At 38.0% G+C, this 15,087-nt stretch overlaps 2 protein-coding genes across 4 annotated transcripts; both read right to left on the bottom strand.

Moving 5' to 3' along the window:
• Positions 1-236: 236 nt before the first annotated feature.
• Positions 237-7,366, bottom strand: LOC137956117 (cleavage stimulating factor 64). Its single transcript, XM_068803460.1, has 10 exons — positions 7,083-7,366; positions 6,899-6,977; positions 4,545-4,719; positions 4,332-4,365; positions 3,996-4,228; positions 3,836-3,913; positions 2,924-2,959; positions 2,393-2,827; positions 1,334-1,630; positions 237-777 (listed from the first exon to the last, which is right to left on the bottom strand). Exons 1-10 carry the CDS (start codon positions 7,111-7,113, stop codon positions 649-651), a joined length of 1,527 nt encoding a protein of 508 aa, XP_068659561.1. The 5' UTR covers positions 7,114-7,366; the 3' UTR covers positions 237-648.
• A 429-nt stretch (positions 7,367-7,795) lies between these two features.
• LOC137955815 (uncharacterized) lies at positions 7,796-14,781 on the bottom strand. Of its 3 annotated transcripts, XR_011113183.1 has the most exons (8): positions 14,233-14,781; positions 11,960-12,718; positions 9,719-10,074; positions 9,353-9,564; positions 9,007-9,263; positions 8,735-8,913; positions 8,238-8,455; positions 7,796-7,869 (listed from the first exon to the last, which is right to left on the bottom strand). XR_011113183.1 is itself a non-coding variant. In XM_068802964.1 (7 exons), the coding sequence occupies exons 1-7, from the start codon at positions 14,477-14,479 to the stop codon at positions 8,372-8,374; spliced, it is 2,094 nt and encodes a 697-aa protein (XP_068659065.1). In that variant the 5' UTR covers positions 14,480-14,781; the 3' UTR covers positions 7,884-8,371. The 3 variants fall into 3 exon arrangements, 2 of the variants coding, with proteins under 2 accessions (XP_068659065.1, XP_068659066.1); XM_068802964.1 differs by lacking the exon at positions 7,796-7,869 and having other exon boundaries at positions 7,884-8,455; XM_068802965.1 differs by lacking the exon at positions 7,796-7,869 and having other exon boundaries at positions 7,884-8,455; positions 14,242-14,781.
• Between the last annotated feature and the right edge of the window lie 306 nt (positions 14,782-15,087).

Below are 15,087 nucleotides of genomic sequence, written 5' to 3'. Positions count from 1 at the left end.
CCAAAATAGATAACTGATCTACGTCAGTGATAAGGATAACACTGCGGCCTATTTTCCGGTGAATTTTCACTCTGTCTCAATGAATATGATTCAATTGGGTTTTTATGAAAATAAAAAAATTTAAAATCAAATAAGAGCTCAATAAGAGCCCATAACATGAGATAAACAATCTCTTTTGTTTAAAGATGGCTCCAAATCAGATAATGCGACAAGTATAAGAACAAGAGGAACCGTTCAGATAAGGCAAAATTGTTTCAATTCGCTAATAGAGCAAATACATTGTAGAGATCAGACTATCATGTTCCACATTCAGCAAGCTATTTTTCTTTTCCACCCAACCAAGAAGTCGAGACAAACACGGGCTTTGTCCTCGCAATAATCAGAAAACGTATTCCCATTTCCTTCTGTTACATGTAAAGAATCACAAAACGCTGCTCAGAACCCTTATTGCTTTTGATGGTTGGGGCGTTAATCGACCAACCAGCTCCCTGACTGATATGTTACAGATAATGGACACAGACAGGTATAGGAGACAAAAGTGCTCGGCCCTGCAATGAATGAGACTGATTTTCATTTTTTGGACCCTATTTTACATCTCCGATGGGTAGGACTCTGAAGATTTAGATATTTTCAGGTCTTTGATGGTACTCAGCGGAGCATCTTTTGAAGTTGAAGCACTTGTTGCCGTTGTTCCGGTGGCAGTGAACTCAATTGTTCTGATGTGAGGCTCATGACTTGCTGAAGCAGAGCCGATTCTACCTCTGGTGGCAGCACCGGCTGAACAGAAAAAAATGGATGGAAATATTAATAAACATGCAACAAACATCCTACTTAAAATAATTCCAAGAAAGAAACTAATCAGCTAAAGACATATCAAGCAATGTACTACGGTTGCTTGTGCGTAATCCTTATTTGACTTGCACGTTTACATAATGCTCAAATAACAATCATAAAAATTAAGGAAAACAAAATTCAATATTCAAATATAATTTTCCTGAATATTTTTAACTGGTTAAGTCAAGATTGAAGAGTGTATGCGGAGTGACAATTAAAAAGCAGTTAGCCAACACAAACAAACAGGATGAAGCTATAAAATACTGGAACATTCAAACAAAAGTAAAAGGAATACAGAGAAGCTTCACAAAGTGGGGAAGACCCTATCCTAGACTTTTTGTGAACACATTGCAGTGTGTCCAAACCTCAACATCTGGCACAAAAGAACCACTCTTCTGCACTACGTGAATACAGACCTCACTTACATATTCTATATTTCACCAATAAAACAACAAGCATCTAGTAAATGATTACGGACAATTGGGTAGTGCATAATCACCTGAGGAGCTTGTTTCTTGGATTGCTGGGCCCCATCAATTTGGCCTTTTAGGGTTGCAGAAAGCAAGCTGGTTCCAAAACCTTGCGCGGATCCACTCATATTGGCATTGCTGCTCATTATGCTGGACCCGCTGTACCCATCATCTAACCTCATTAGCTTGGATGGATGAGTTGTTGGGTCCAAACTCTCAGTTCTCTGACCCCATCTTGTATCTTGGCCTAGTTGAGCATTTGAACTGCCTTCCCTAGAAGCTGACTCCACTCCATCCAGCAAGATTGAGGAACTTGATTGACCAGGCTGTCACAACAAAAGATTTTGATAAACATAAAAAAGTGTTTTTTAAAACAGATTAGAGATGATAAGAGTTGCCTTTTTATACATAACCATTAATACAAATTTGACATTTTTTTTTATCAAATTATAAATATATATTGTTGGTACTGAAGCCTGTACAGACAATAAGTAACAAAGTCTCAGGAATCGGGACTTGTATTTTAATCATTAGTATTATCTAGAAGGTGACTTTTTCATGAAATTACTACCTGGGTGTAGTAGGGTTTGTATTTGATGCCAAAAACTTACAGTGGATTTGAGTTTTTTTACTTTCTAATTTTTTCTCCTAGCAATAAGATATGATTCTGTCTATATGGAAGAGTTATTATTAAGTGCCAAATATTTGAAACTTGTGCAAAAACAAGTAGCAGCAAACTCCCAAATTATGCTTTTCTTTTATCCTGTCTGGGAGGAATGACTTCATGCAAATACCGCAATTTTCAAAAAAGAAGTTACTCCCACCAAATACTAAGGACTATCTTATCAAACATTTTCTTTACAGTTTGACTGAGATCATCTAATTTGCATGTATCTGTTAATGTGAATTGGTTTCCTCTGTGTGTGTGTGTGTGTGCACGCGCGCGCGCGTGTGCTCGCTCATGGGGTGTGTGGTCGTTGTGGGCAATGTCATACCTGAAATTTTGCCTGACCTGGTAGAGGTCCAGGAATAGAATTTGAAAGAGACATCTGTGAATTGTTTACTACAGTGAGTGCTCCAACTCTCACCTTGTGTGGAAGCAAAGATGGCTGTACTTGTGGCTTCAGACTTCCTTTGGGAAACACAAAAGAGGGAGTAGATTGTGGCCTAACAGAAGAACCTGTGAGTGGCTGCAGAGGTCTTATTGATGGAGCTGATGTAACTCCACTAAGAATTTGAGTTTGTGCTTGCTGAGAATACTGAGAAGGCATAGGTTGGATGAGAGATTGTTGTTGGAGTGGGAGGGAAGATGAACTCTGGCCTATCAAAGCTTTAATTGGTGGGCCGGAGGAGGGCACCAACTGAGCTTCTGGTATTCTGGGAAGAAGCCCAAGCTGTACACTGCTAGCACTCTGCAAAGGAAGTGTCTGATTAGTCTGAGATGGATGACTTAACTGCTTATCCTCCTGTATTGATGACTGTTGAATTGAGCTGGACGACTGCCGAATATTGGGCATCTGCAACTGCACATGTAAAATCAACACAAGAATTTTAGTTTGCAGTGAATCCTCAGATTACATACGAATTATAGATTTTTAGAATAGATATACGAGACGCACCACTTGTGGAGACACCATACCAAGCATTATCTGTGCCTGCAGAGATCCACAACAAGCAGAGTCCAAGTTAAGTTTAATCCAAAGAGATCACATCTGGAACTGTTCATAGTAGTCTAGAGTAGGTGATCGCCTAGAAACTAAACTAATTTTTTTGCTGCAACTAAATTTGTTTTTGTTGCAACTAAAGTAAGAGGTCTGCTTGCCGGTCTATGTGAAGCAGTCAGTGAATTATGTAGCTGATGTTTTAGGTAAAGAAGCGGCTGGCCTTCAAGCTGTCATTGTTAGACCTGCTTCTTCTAATCTTGTTTTCATATTTTTTAGTCTTTGGCTTCTAGTTCAATCATCACCATTTCAATTGAAAACACAAAAAGAATTAGTTTATGGACACAAACATAGCTGAAATAGAAGTGAAACATCGAATAGCTTTTTGGGAACAAAGCCAAATCTCTATTTCAGAAAAGCTGTTTGTAGCTTCAGCTGCAAAGAATATAGGTGTGCTTCCTCAACTATCACACGTACAGAAAATTTATAATTAACAAATATTATGAGCAAATCGAACTATCAATTCTTTAGATAGGTGGATTGGGCCTTTGGCTCAATAACCACATCGGGGTTTCTAGATTAAGGGTCTTGGGTTTAAATCTTAGCATGAGTATTGGATGTAGTGTGCGTAAAATCAACATTCAAAAAATTATCATTAGATTATCGTGATGCTATTGGATCAATCTGTACCCATTTTTTTAAGAGCACAAGTTGGGCCGGTTCTCCAACTGGTGGTATTTAATGCATGTCAATAAAACAACCCTTAAATTGATTAGCCCAAATAGTAGCCACCCATTCCACCTACAATGGTTTGAGAATCTTTCTCAGAGGGTAAGTTTGATCAGTAACCAATTCTTAACCATGACTAACCTGAAAGAGAGCTTTCGATAGATTAGGATTTGATAGCAATAGTTGGCGAGCTAATGCTTTATTCTGTTTAGCCATTTTCTGCAATAAGAATATCACAACTTTAAAAGCTCCTTCATGTACGAACACTGAAAACACAATGACAATTGAAAGTATATATTACCTTCAATTCAGTCATGACTTCATAAAAGTGGGCACGAGACATTTTGGCCAAATAGTGAGTGAGTGGATCATTTCCTAAACTAGATTGACTCTGAAATCCCATGTGATTTGACTGCCCAATAGTGATTTGTCTATCACCCAAGGCCCCAGCCATTACAGAAGCCGCAGTCACAGCCAATTGAACACCAATCGGCTGATGGAGAGAAGGATCTGCATGTACTGCAACACCACTACCTGAAGGTTTCCCATAAAGAGATCAGACGAACTCCAGACATAAATTAGCAGAAGACCCAGTAATACGAAAATAAAGTTATGTTAGAATAAGAAGAAGACTAACCGTTGCTTGATGCCAACCCTGGTCCACCTCGACCCTGCACCATAAACTTCACATTAACATAAAACATGTAGCTGGGAAAGTCATACTCCTTTCAAGAACAACTAAAATCCGTCTTAATATTGAATCACTTTCCGTTACTTGACAGGCATGTATGATTTGGGATGTATAATACATCATACACAAACAAGACAATGCCACTTATTGATACTATACCTGTTCTCGATTTCTGTCAGATCCTTTATCATTTTCAGCAAAATCAACACGCAATTGTCGACCATTGATCTCATATCCCTGGAGATTGCGGCGAGCACTGAGAGCCGTCTCTTCATCCTTATACTCACAGAACCCATAACCTTTTGGCTTCCCAGTCTCTCTATCGAGAACTAATCTGAAATAAAAAGAATTAATTTGTCTGTAACCATAAAAACCTTACAGAAGTCAAAACACAGTCCAAATATGAAGGCATCGTGTCCGACTATTTTAGAGAATACAAAATAACTCAATTCTAAACTAGCAGAAAACCCATCAAATAAACCAGAATCCAACAGTGCTGTCCATCCTGGTAATATTTGTTTTTTAAAAAGTCCATCTTGGTAATAATTTAACAAGTAGAACATGTGCACAGGCCTCATTGAGGACATTTTTAGTTATTATTAGCATAAACTACTTGCCCAACCCTAAAACCTAAATCACTTGATATAGGAAAGAACCAAGTTGCACTTGCCTGCAATGACTTTTCTCTTATCATAAATTTCCTGTTGCTGACCTCCTATTCCAACTTCCAAACTATCTCCATGAAATGCAAGCATCACATTGCCTCATAAGGCAACTTCCTTTTTCTTTAGAAAAAAAAGTGGTGCCTTATCTGTGACCTCTCTAAGCATTATAACTTTGATGTAAGGGTGGGCACGGATCGGGTCGGGGACGGGTTTCCCAAAACCTGAACGGGATCCCCGAACCCGACTCCCATCCTTGAACAAAACCCGAACGGGGTTGGGAAACCAACCCCATCCCTGCCCCGTCCCCGCCCCCATCCCCGACCCAACACATAAATAAAGGCCCATAAAAAATTATTAGCCTGTAAAAATTATAAAAATTTGTAAATAACGGCTTCGAAGCCTGAATTTTTTCTTCTTTAAATGCCCTAAATTGAACCTTTTCATTCTCTATATGGATAAAAAACGTTCGAGTCTTTATTTTTAAATTAGAGGGTGTACACGTCAACGTGAAGAGTGTTTTTAAATTTAAAAAAAAATCCTTAAATACCCCAACTAAAGTTAAACAATTACGTTTTTTTATTAAACCAAATGTCATTTTAATATGAGAGGGGGGCATTATAGGTATACATCCCCACCGATCGGGTTCGAGGAAACCCATCCCCAACCAAAAACCCAACGGGATTTTATTTCCATCCCCGTCCCCACGTATTTCGGGTTGGGTCAGATCAGGTTCTCCACCAAACCCGACCCGATGCCCACCCTTACTTGGATATCAAGGAACAGTGTTATAAGCCATCAGTTTATTTAGGCCTTAAGAAATTCTCTTGCTTGGTAAGGCTAAAATCCTATTAACCCTCATTCAATGATTCAAAAGACCTAATTACTCCAAAATCATGAACTTGGATTTGCCTATCAAGAAAATTTATCTTATAGAGAAAGAACATTACGGACATCTCCCTTTCCTTCAACTATGCAAATCCAGATCTTAGTTTCTACTTGACCCAATAAAAACTTAGTACCTTCTCAGCCACAAAAAAATCTCCAAAGTTACAGCTCTTCTTTCAAGCACTGAACGAAAGGATGATTAATTATTTTTATAGATTTTTCTTTTAAAGTTCAAAGTCTCCTGTTCGTCACTCACTGGCATAAATTAACTTCAACGAAACCATTCTCATTCCAGATACTGGTCTCAGTTCTAAGATTTTTTTGGCCCACTTGGTTGAAGCTTTTCCTACCTGTTCAACCACATATTTCACCTAAAGAATGTATTACTCAGCAGTTGGTCAACAAATAAACAGCTAGCCCCATGAATTAGTCTTCTTAAAATATATCCTGGCAAAGAAGAACAACTCCAGAGGGAGCTAATCAGAAAATAAAAATCTTTCACTTCTTACAATTTTCTTAGATTAGGTCATTAGTAACTAAATATTAATCAAAAGCAATGTCGAGAAAAGACATCATTAGCCTCCAAGAGGTCAAAGGCTTTACACACTCTGGAACCAGAGAACTCGGCCAAAGTTCAAAACCTAGGCCAAAAGAGAATCCTGTTCAACATAACTAGCAGTCCTTAAGGCCACTTGAATTACTTTGGATCCACGTTTATGCTAATCCTAACAAGTTTACTTCCATATGTCAGAACCCTAAATAAGTTTTTCGAGATTCAGTTGGAAGTCACCGGTATTATTTGTCAAAGCAGAATGGCAAAGCGCAGTATCAAATTCACGACAAAAGACTAATAAAGACGCTGTTCTTCAGCTGCTAACCCATCCAAAGAAACCCAGAGAACGGAACCGGAACCAAGACCAACGGAAAAGAAAGAATTCAAACTTTAGGGTTTTCACGACGAACCTGAACGAGACGACGGGCCCTACCTCCTCACAGATTTGTTTCAAATGGTCCTCCGTGGCATCGTACGGTATGTTCCCAACTGCCACCAATCAGAGAAAGAAAGAAGTTCAAAAAGTTGATAATTCGAAATAAAAGTTATATACTCCGAGAGAAGGGAAGAGGGAGATCTGTTGTCATCACTGACCAAAGACGCAACGGTGTTGAGAGCCGGCCATTACAAGAGCTTATCGTGCTTCTTTCTCATCGCGCACTTCCCGTCGGCGAAGCAGCGGGAGCCGGGAGGAGAAGATTCAACGCTTTGTACGGAATGAATCTTGTAAGAGGGATGGGAGTTGGGAGGGACGATACTCTGGGATGCCTGCAAGGCTGCAACTCCCGCCCTGGAGGTTAGGTTTTACAATTTTCCCATTCGGTTTTCCGGTGAAGAAGACGTGGGGCCGCACTTGTGATCGATAGATGAATCAAAGAATCATGAAATGAAATCTCTTCTTGAAGGTTAATTTACTGGTTCATATCCACAGCATCCCGATTTTGTCTCAGAAAGAACTTCTATTTTTTTTTTCATTTAGTATACAGAGATATAAAAAAAATTGGACGCATTTACTTTTAGAAACACTTTATTAAATCCATCACAATATATTTAGAATTTTTATTTTTATAATTTTAAGTATTGGATTTTTTTAGAGTTATCTTTAATACACTCTTCTCTCGATTAACCAGACCCCAGAGATTAACAGTTCCTATACCGCAATTCAAGGTGTATTTAGATTTAAATAGTGAAAATTTAAGATAAATATTTTGATACAATAGTAGAGGCTTAGAACCCTTAAAATTCAATAAATATGAGCTCCACATGTACAGTGTAATGATCACATATTTGCTAATAACCAAGTACCTCTGCAAGGGGGTCTTTCTGTTTGTACCATAAAGTTCAATTTTCGTGGATCACCATAATGACTTGGCCAAAACAGCTGGACACCAGATGAAACACACAAAAAATCACTGTTTAGGCACAGAGAATGGACATTATAGGAACCAATGAGCCATGATTTTAGTTTCTAACACCTCTAAAAATGCTTACATATCATACAAGTGTGACCAAAAAAAAAAAAATAATGGCTGAACAGATATCAATAGAAATGAGTAATGAGCGATCATGACGACAGCTTGATTGCCTAAGTGGGAATCAAAAAAAAAAAAAACTTTCAGGTCGTTCTAGAGACACATTGGATTCAGACGACCAAGAACTTCAGGACCACAATGAAAACAAAGCATAAACTCATTTGACTAGAACATGCTGGGCACTTCCATTCCAAGACCAAAGCTGTTAACATATTACCCTTGGCAATTCACCTTATCCAAACCTGCACTCGTGCATTTGTAGCAACTGTCTGGATAAGAGGACATCTACCGAAGAAAATCAAAATGGCAGCATGCTTTGAGAAAACAAGCTTTTGCTATTGGACCAAAATTTCACTCTGCTGCTTGTGATTGAAGGGTTCTCTCATCTTCTGGCCTGTGATGGAATAATTTCGCAATAGATCTCCTTTCACAATCCTGCAATCACGTGAGCAAATAAAAGGAAGATCAACAACTGCTTCCAAGCAGCTAATATGCATATGGCATGGATACAGGGTAGACCATGTAAAAACTCAGGAAGTATAATAGTGCCGCCCATAAGATGATTTCGATAACTTCTGAACACAGTATACATTTTATAAGAATTATAACAAGGTGGCGAGCCCTTAGATAGACATGCACCACAAAGTACCATGCAGTTCATTGAACTGAGCAGGGGAGGAGTTATGGCGTCACAATAACAGTAAGAAGCAGTACCTGGAACATGCTGAGATAGAATGGTTTTTCTGGGTTCATCCTTCTCAGCTTCAAATATATGTATGCAAAACTTAGCTGGTCACGAGGAGTGAAACGGTCAACCTCATTGAACCAAAGACATGAGAACAAATTTGACATTGGCGTGTGTGCCCTCACAATAAAAGATCCTTCAGGCACATCTGTTTGCATCACAGAGACATCAGGGGTCCATCAGATTCATGACAAGATTAATTAAATAAATCATAAATCCATAAGATTGATGTAAGTCTTACAGCTAGGCAGAAGTTTGTTGGGATCAGAGACATTAAATCTTTTCAACCCATCAGCCTGATAAAATTCAAACTGTTGATCAATAATAGTGTGATTGAACTTGTTTAACTTCTTGTTTTGTGCCACCTCTTCCCATAGACAGTGGCGATCATAGTGATTCGAAATGGCGTATTCATAATTTTTCCGCCAGAGGAAGTATTCCAATATGAGTAGGGGGTCTTTCTGGAGTCTTAGCTTACTGTCTAGCCATATTGAATACCTGGAGAACAACAATAACATCAAAGTCAGAATGGAAAGATTTTAATATACACCGAGAAGAGAGAGAAGGGGTAGGAGGAGAATAGGTACCTTGCAGAAGGAAATAACCGATGTGTCAAAAATTTTGGTATTTTTCCTACTCTGCGCATGTCATCATAAGGTAAATTTTTCACAACAACAATCTTCCATAAACCAATGAATCCGGATCTGTCTACATTTTGTCCGTCGGAAGCCAAAGTTTGCAGTGTACTTTCATCCACAAACATTACAAAACAGACATTTTTTCTTGACGATCTTGTAACCTGAAATACACATACAAAAACAAGCGTGCATATGAATCATGCTTTTGGGCTAAAATCTGACAAAAGCAGCATACTATCTGAATAAGAAGAGAAATTTAATCAACTACAATGAAGACCAGAGACTTGATGACTCTAAACCATGATTTGCTCTCACCATTTTATTGGTAGGTGATCTTAAGTTATCTGAGCTTCCAAAGATGCAGGAGGATACAGCTATATGACAACTACGCATAAATTTGATGTCATCTTCTGCCAGGTCAAATCCAGTAGTGGGTGATTCTTTAGGGCCTTTAACAAAACCACAATTTATTTTCTGATCATGAGCATAAAATGATTCTTCCCTTTCTTGAAGGCTTTGATGCCCAGCAAACCTTGGTTCCCAATTTTCCACACCAGGAGGACGATCTTCAGTTTCAATATACTGCAAGGAAAATCTCATAAATTTTCGGCTCTCAAGGGGTTCAACTAGTTGGGCTGTAGAGTTTAAGAACTTCATCTCGCAAGAGGAACCTGAGAAAATTAGATGTCGTTCAACATGTCAGGCATGTTTTGTAAAGTAGTACAACTAGAATGAATTTCCATTGACAAAAAAAAGAGAAAAACAAAAATACAAATGGTCCAAACCCATTGATAGTAGAATAACCATCTAACCTTAGTTTCAAACCTCAAGGTTTTGTGAACAGACAAAAACATTTCTCAATAAAGATTACGTTTTATCCAACAAAAAATAACCTATAAAAAAGGTTAAGGGTATTAACAACACATACTTCAGCACGCTCGTTTTGTTATGAAGTATTCCAGTCCAAAAAAGACATTTTTTTGAGAATGGTGAAAAGAAAATTGATAATATAAAGTTTGTGTCCTAGTGTGAAGTTATTTTATTAAAAGAAATTAACATGAAATAGAGATGGATGCCTTTTGCCACTCTTCAAGTAAAATTTATATACACCAAAATTAACTGTCATTCATTCCTATTTGTAGAAATAAGATGCCCAACGTTTTTGTAGTAAAGTGGTAATAAAGTAACATTATGTAAACTGGTACCCCTCTGCCTGGCCTTGGAAAAATGATGTTCTCTGCCTATGTTAGTTTCATCCCGTGGGGGCTTTGGAATGAGCACAATAGAAGATGTTTTGATGCAAAATGTGAATCTGCAGATCGGGTTGTGGACCAAGTGGTGAGTCATATATCTACTTGGCTTTTGACCAAGAAAGTCATCTCTTCTTTTTTGGGCACCCCTATTCGTGAAAACTAGAGAAATTTGGCTATGATGCACTTAGGGAAAAAGATCCCGGTTTTGCAAAAATGGACTCCTCCTGAACCTGGTTAGCTTAAGTTAAATTTTGATGGCTTGTCTCTTGGTAACCCTGGGATTTCTGGTTTCGGAGGAGTTATTTCAGATCATTCCGGCAATCAGCTTTTCTCTTATGCCGGCCCTCTAGGCACATCCGACTCAACGTCTGCAGAGTTACATGGTCTCCGCATCTTCAAAGACAAATGCAACGGGACTCTTCATATCGAAGGTGAATCAAAAGTGGTTATAGGATGGTGTGAGAGTGCATCCCCTCCCCCATGGCGGCATTGGGATACCTTTCAGGAAATTTTAGAAATTACCTCAATTGTTTCTTGTATTTGGACTCACATTCCAAGATCCCCTAATTCGACAGCAGATGCGCTTGCCAGGCAAGGAGTTACCCTACAATCGCTGGTTGTAAGGGACCTACTCCCCCAAATTTTGTAGTTTCTCTCGTTTTATTAATACATCTTTTTCAAACAAAAAAAAAGTACCATGATGTACAAGCGGTACAACATGTTGAGATACCATAAAAGTGATTGTAAGTATTGCCATGACATTAGTACATTGTTCCTGATGTAAATTTCTGTATTAGTACAAAAAAAGGGCAGTACACAGAGTTACCATAAACAAAAAGAAAAAAAAAAAGGCCATCAACAAGTAACATTGAAAAGGAAAAATATCACAGCCAAAACAAGCAACAAATGACAAAACTAGTTGAAGTATTATAATGGTTTTCCACTACCAAAACAGTCAGGAAGAACAGAGAGAGATACCTGACAACAATCAAAGCAGCTCATTGTGGCCTAGACAGGAGGTTTTAAAACAACAGTAACACTATAGAACGAAGCAAACACAGAGCAAGCCAAAAAATGAGTCCCAAATGTTTACTGCACTCACTACAATGATAAAAATATTTGAATGCGGCCACGTTGATAAGGGTAGGATATCCAACCAGTTCTTTACAAGACAACAAATCACAGGGAATGAAGTTGATAAATGAAATTATAGAAAAAAATTTCAGCTCTTGGTCAAAAAACCATATGTGACATTTAGAACTTATCAATCTGCCAAAATAGGGAAAGAAAAAAAAACACTTACTAGAATATTTCCGTTTCTTCCCTTTTCTTTTCAAGTTTGACTTCTTATCAGGGGAAGATTTCTTTGAAGAATCACCATCAATGCTGCGCTCCCTTGCTTCCAGTTGGACACGATTTAGATTCTTAGATGGAGTAGAAGGATCTTTCTCAGATTTTTTTGCAAAGAATTCCTCAAAATTCTCAACTTCCTGACCTTTTCTTGCATCTGGCTTAGCATCTTTCACATGTATTCCAACATCAGATTCTTCAGCACGGGAATCTTGTAAATCAATACCATCATCATACTCGTCGAAAGAATCTATTTCCCTATTTTGAATGTCCTTATCTTCATCAATGGAAATGCTATGACCATTACTATTATCACCACCAGACTGCCCAACTTCCTTGAGAGATGCTTCATACTCTTTTTCGTAATGTTTAAGTTCATCACGTCCAACTTCATTATACAGCCCTGTGGTTATTACATTAGATAGGCGCTTGAGAGTATCTGTTGGTAGGTATTTTCTCCTTTCACTTTTATCATCTTCTAATATTTGACCTTTATTGGGAGATTCATCAGTCTTATCATCAGTAGTGAGCTCTGAGGCATCTTCATCATATTCTTTGTCCCTTCTCCTGTCATCTCGGTCCCAGTACCTTGAATCTCGGCCATGATGTACAGACCCCTGACCAAACTTAAGAACTTTATACCTTCCAGTTAGAGTTGAATGTGGCAGAGCCTCCAGATCGCTGCCCTGGGCGACATCATGTCCTTGAAGCTCTACATGTTTTCATTTTCATCAATTGTAGCAAAATGGTTTCAGAAAATAAAAACACTAAAGCATTTTGGGGAAAATAAAAGTTGAAAAAGAAAAGGAACAAACAGATAGCAACATCATCAGGACAACTCATTGTTCGTTTCAATAAGATAATGAAAAAGAAAAACAAAAAAAAAAGAAAAAGCAAGCCAAAGGCATCTAATAAACATCACTGAGGACTTCCAAAATGTAAAAGCACGACAGCTTTCCATCAATATTAAAGTGTGATAATCAGGAAAATTTGCAGTTTTAGAGTTCACAAGATAAGGTAGTCTTTGTATGTCTGAAGCAATAAAACTATCTTGATTAATTTAAATTTTGAATACTCTCAAGTATTTTATTTTTTTGGAAAATGATCACAAGTATTTTATTACAATTGAATTAGTAACAACAGAAAATGACAAGCTTAATTTAAACACAATATGTATTTGACAGTAAGCAAGAGTCTTTCTTTTTTCTCTTTTCTTTTTTTTTTCTTTTTTTTTTTTTGAGAATATCAAGTAGCAAGAGTTAGTTTGGCTGTCTTTACTGATGACAAACTCTAGACAGCAAAAACAAAAGAGGCTAATGTCCTGCCTGATTATACCATAAAAGAGAATTGAAAGAACTGAATTGCATTAGTTAATTACCTTATTATGGTATGATTACTTCAAATTTTCCTCAACTTCCAATTGTTTAAATATTACAATTAAAATTTTGTACCAGATAAGAAATTGCATTCAAAGCCTGCTTAAATTTTTCGCCAACAACAAAATATAATATCTTTTTCCAATTGTTTGGTTGTATGATGAAACATATGCCATGTACATATGGCTTACATGACTTTTATCATATGAACCAAAGAAAAATACCAAATGAATTAGAAATAAAGTTATAAAAATATGAAATTTATTTGAGACGCCATACAAAGACAAAAACTATTTGATGCATTTAACAGCCAAAAGTTTCAATTACAAACTGCTCCTCAGAAAATCTTGTTCCTTCGGATGCATATCCTCCTGTCATTTTTCTTAATCAATGATGTCCCTTATGGTGTCTCCAGAAGGAAGATAGAAAAACTCGCACAATCACTCAGTGTTAGTATATTACTCTCACTGCATTTTACTTGAGCAGTCATCAAATCTAACTCCCTTTGTCGACAGATGACAAATCTTCCATACACTTACGATATAGATCATTCATTAGTGCAGGAAGACCTCCCATCCTGTAAGTTTATTCTTTACATATTCTGTGAGTTTTAATATAGGAAGAGAGGTCAACATATGAAGACCTGTACAACGCTCAAACTGAAAACAGCCAGGCCACCAAATGAAACTAAAAGGAAACAAAACTGAGAATGATACACGAAGAGCACGAACATTCTGCAGCTTGTCCCGACAGATCCAGTAGCATAACTAAACAAGCAAAAAGTTTCCCATGACTATCTTATTCACTGTCACAATAAAAAGACAGGAATTCAATCAAATGACTAACCAACCTTTATTACCGGAAATGTAATTGTACGCAAAGAAAGTAACCACTAGCACGAGGCCGAGAATGACAACCACCGCACTAATTGAGACCTTCCAGCTCTTATCGGAGCGCGCGAACCGCCTGATGCGCCCATGCTTGTAAGGGGCCCGAAATCCGACGAGTCCGATCTGGTCCGCACCTCCGTTACCGAGATGATAATCCTGCCCTCGGACTCCAAACCTCTCCGCACCTGATTGCCTGTACTGAGCCATTCCAACATTGTTTTCCGCTGCCACAGGGGGACGATCTCAGAGAAGGGAGGCTTTCCACACTTTAGGGTTTATAAGGTCTGCGTGTCGCCATTGAACAAGACTACAAGAAATCTGTTTCTTCTTCCTTTTATATTAGATTTTTGGCCTCTGCAGTATCTGCTTCTGTCCTTTTATATTAGATTTTCTAAACGGACTCTGAAAAGGAGATGACAAGTACGATTGAAGACAAGCACGAGGGATCGGCTATTAAACGCCGGTGTTCGTGGCAGTACGATCGATCCCCTTAATGAAATCTTTACAAATTTCCGAAAGTGGCCTTTTTTTAGACACAAATGGCGGTCAATCTGTATACAGGTTTACTCGAATCGAACCGAGCCGAAGCCGAGTTCGAGCATTTTGCGAACTTATCCGCCGTTTGATACAATCCTGAAATATCCCAAATTATTAACACTTACAACAAAAAGTGCAGCAAATATGAAAACAAGTGCTTTAAAATCTGAGAGATGGGGACCCTCCCATCAGAGATTCTATGGACCCCATTTTATACCAAAGAAAAACAGGAATGGAATCTGTCATTTTTGCACTGTTACGATAAAGCAATCTAATCA

This window comes from Aristolochia californica, unplaced genomic scaffold, assembly GCF_029961685.1.
Source record: "Aristolochia californica isolate CCGP_79_NKW_82.1479 unplaced genomic scaffold, dmAriCali1.0.hap1 SCAF_2, whole genome shotgun sequence".
Taxonomy (NCBI): domain Eukaryota; kingdom Viridiplantae; phylum Streptophyta; class Magnoliopsida; order Piperales; family Aristolochiaceae; genus Aristolochia; species Aristolochia californica.
Note: the sequence above shows the minus strand (reverse complement) of the source record. Positions and strands in the feature narration are given on the sequence as shown.

What these genes read in the sequence shown, in the direction of transcription:
- LOC137956117 (XM_068803460.1), bottom strand. Translation starts at nt 7,113, where the DNA reads ATGGCCGGCTCTCAACACCGTTGCGTCTTTG. An exon ending in AGGGTTGGCATCAAGCAACG is followed by an intron (nt 4,229 to 4,331) that starts GTTAGTCTTCTT and finishes GGAAACCTTCAG; the next exon opens with GTAGTGGTGTTGCAGTACAT. An exon ending in GTATGGTGTCTCCACAAGTG is followed by an intron (nt 2,828 to 2,923) that starts GTGCGTCTCGTA and finishes TTACATGTGCAG; the next exon opens with TTGCAGATGCCCAATATTCG.
- LOC137955815 (XM_068802964.1), bottom strand. Translation starts at nt 14,479, where the DNA reads ATGGCTCAGTACAGGCAATCAGGTGCGGAGAGGTTTGGAGTCCGAGGG. An exon ending in GATCACCTACCAATAAAATG is followed by an intron (nt 9,565 to 9,718) that starts GTGAGAGCAAAT and finishes TGTGTATTTCAG; the next exon opens with GTTACAAGATCGTCAAGAAA. An exon ending in CAACAAACTTCTGCCTAGCT is followed by an intron (nt 8,914 to 9,006) that starts GTAAGACTTACA and finishes TGATGCAAACAG; the next exon opens with ATGTGCCTGAAGGATCTTTT.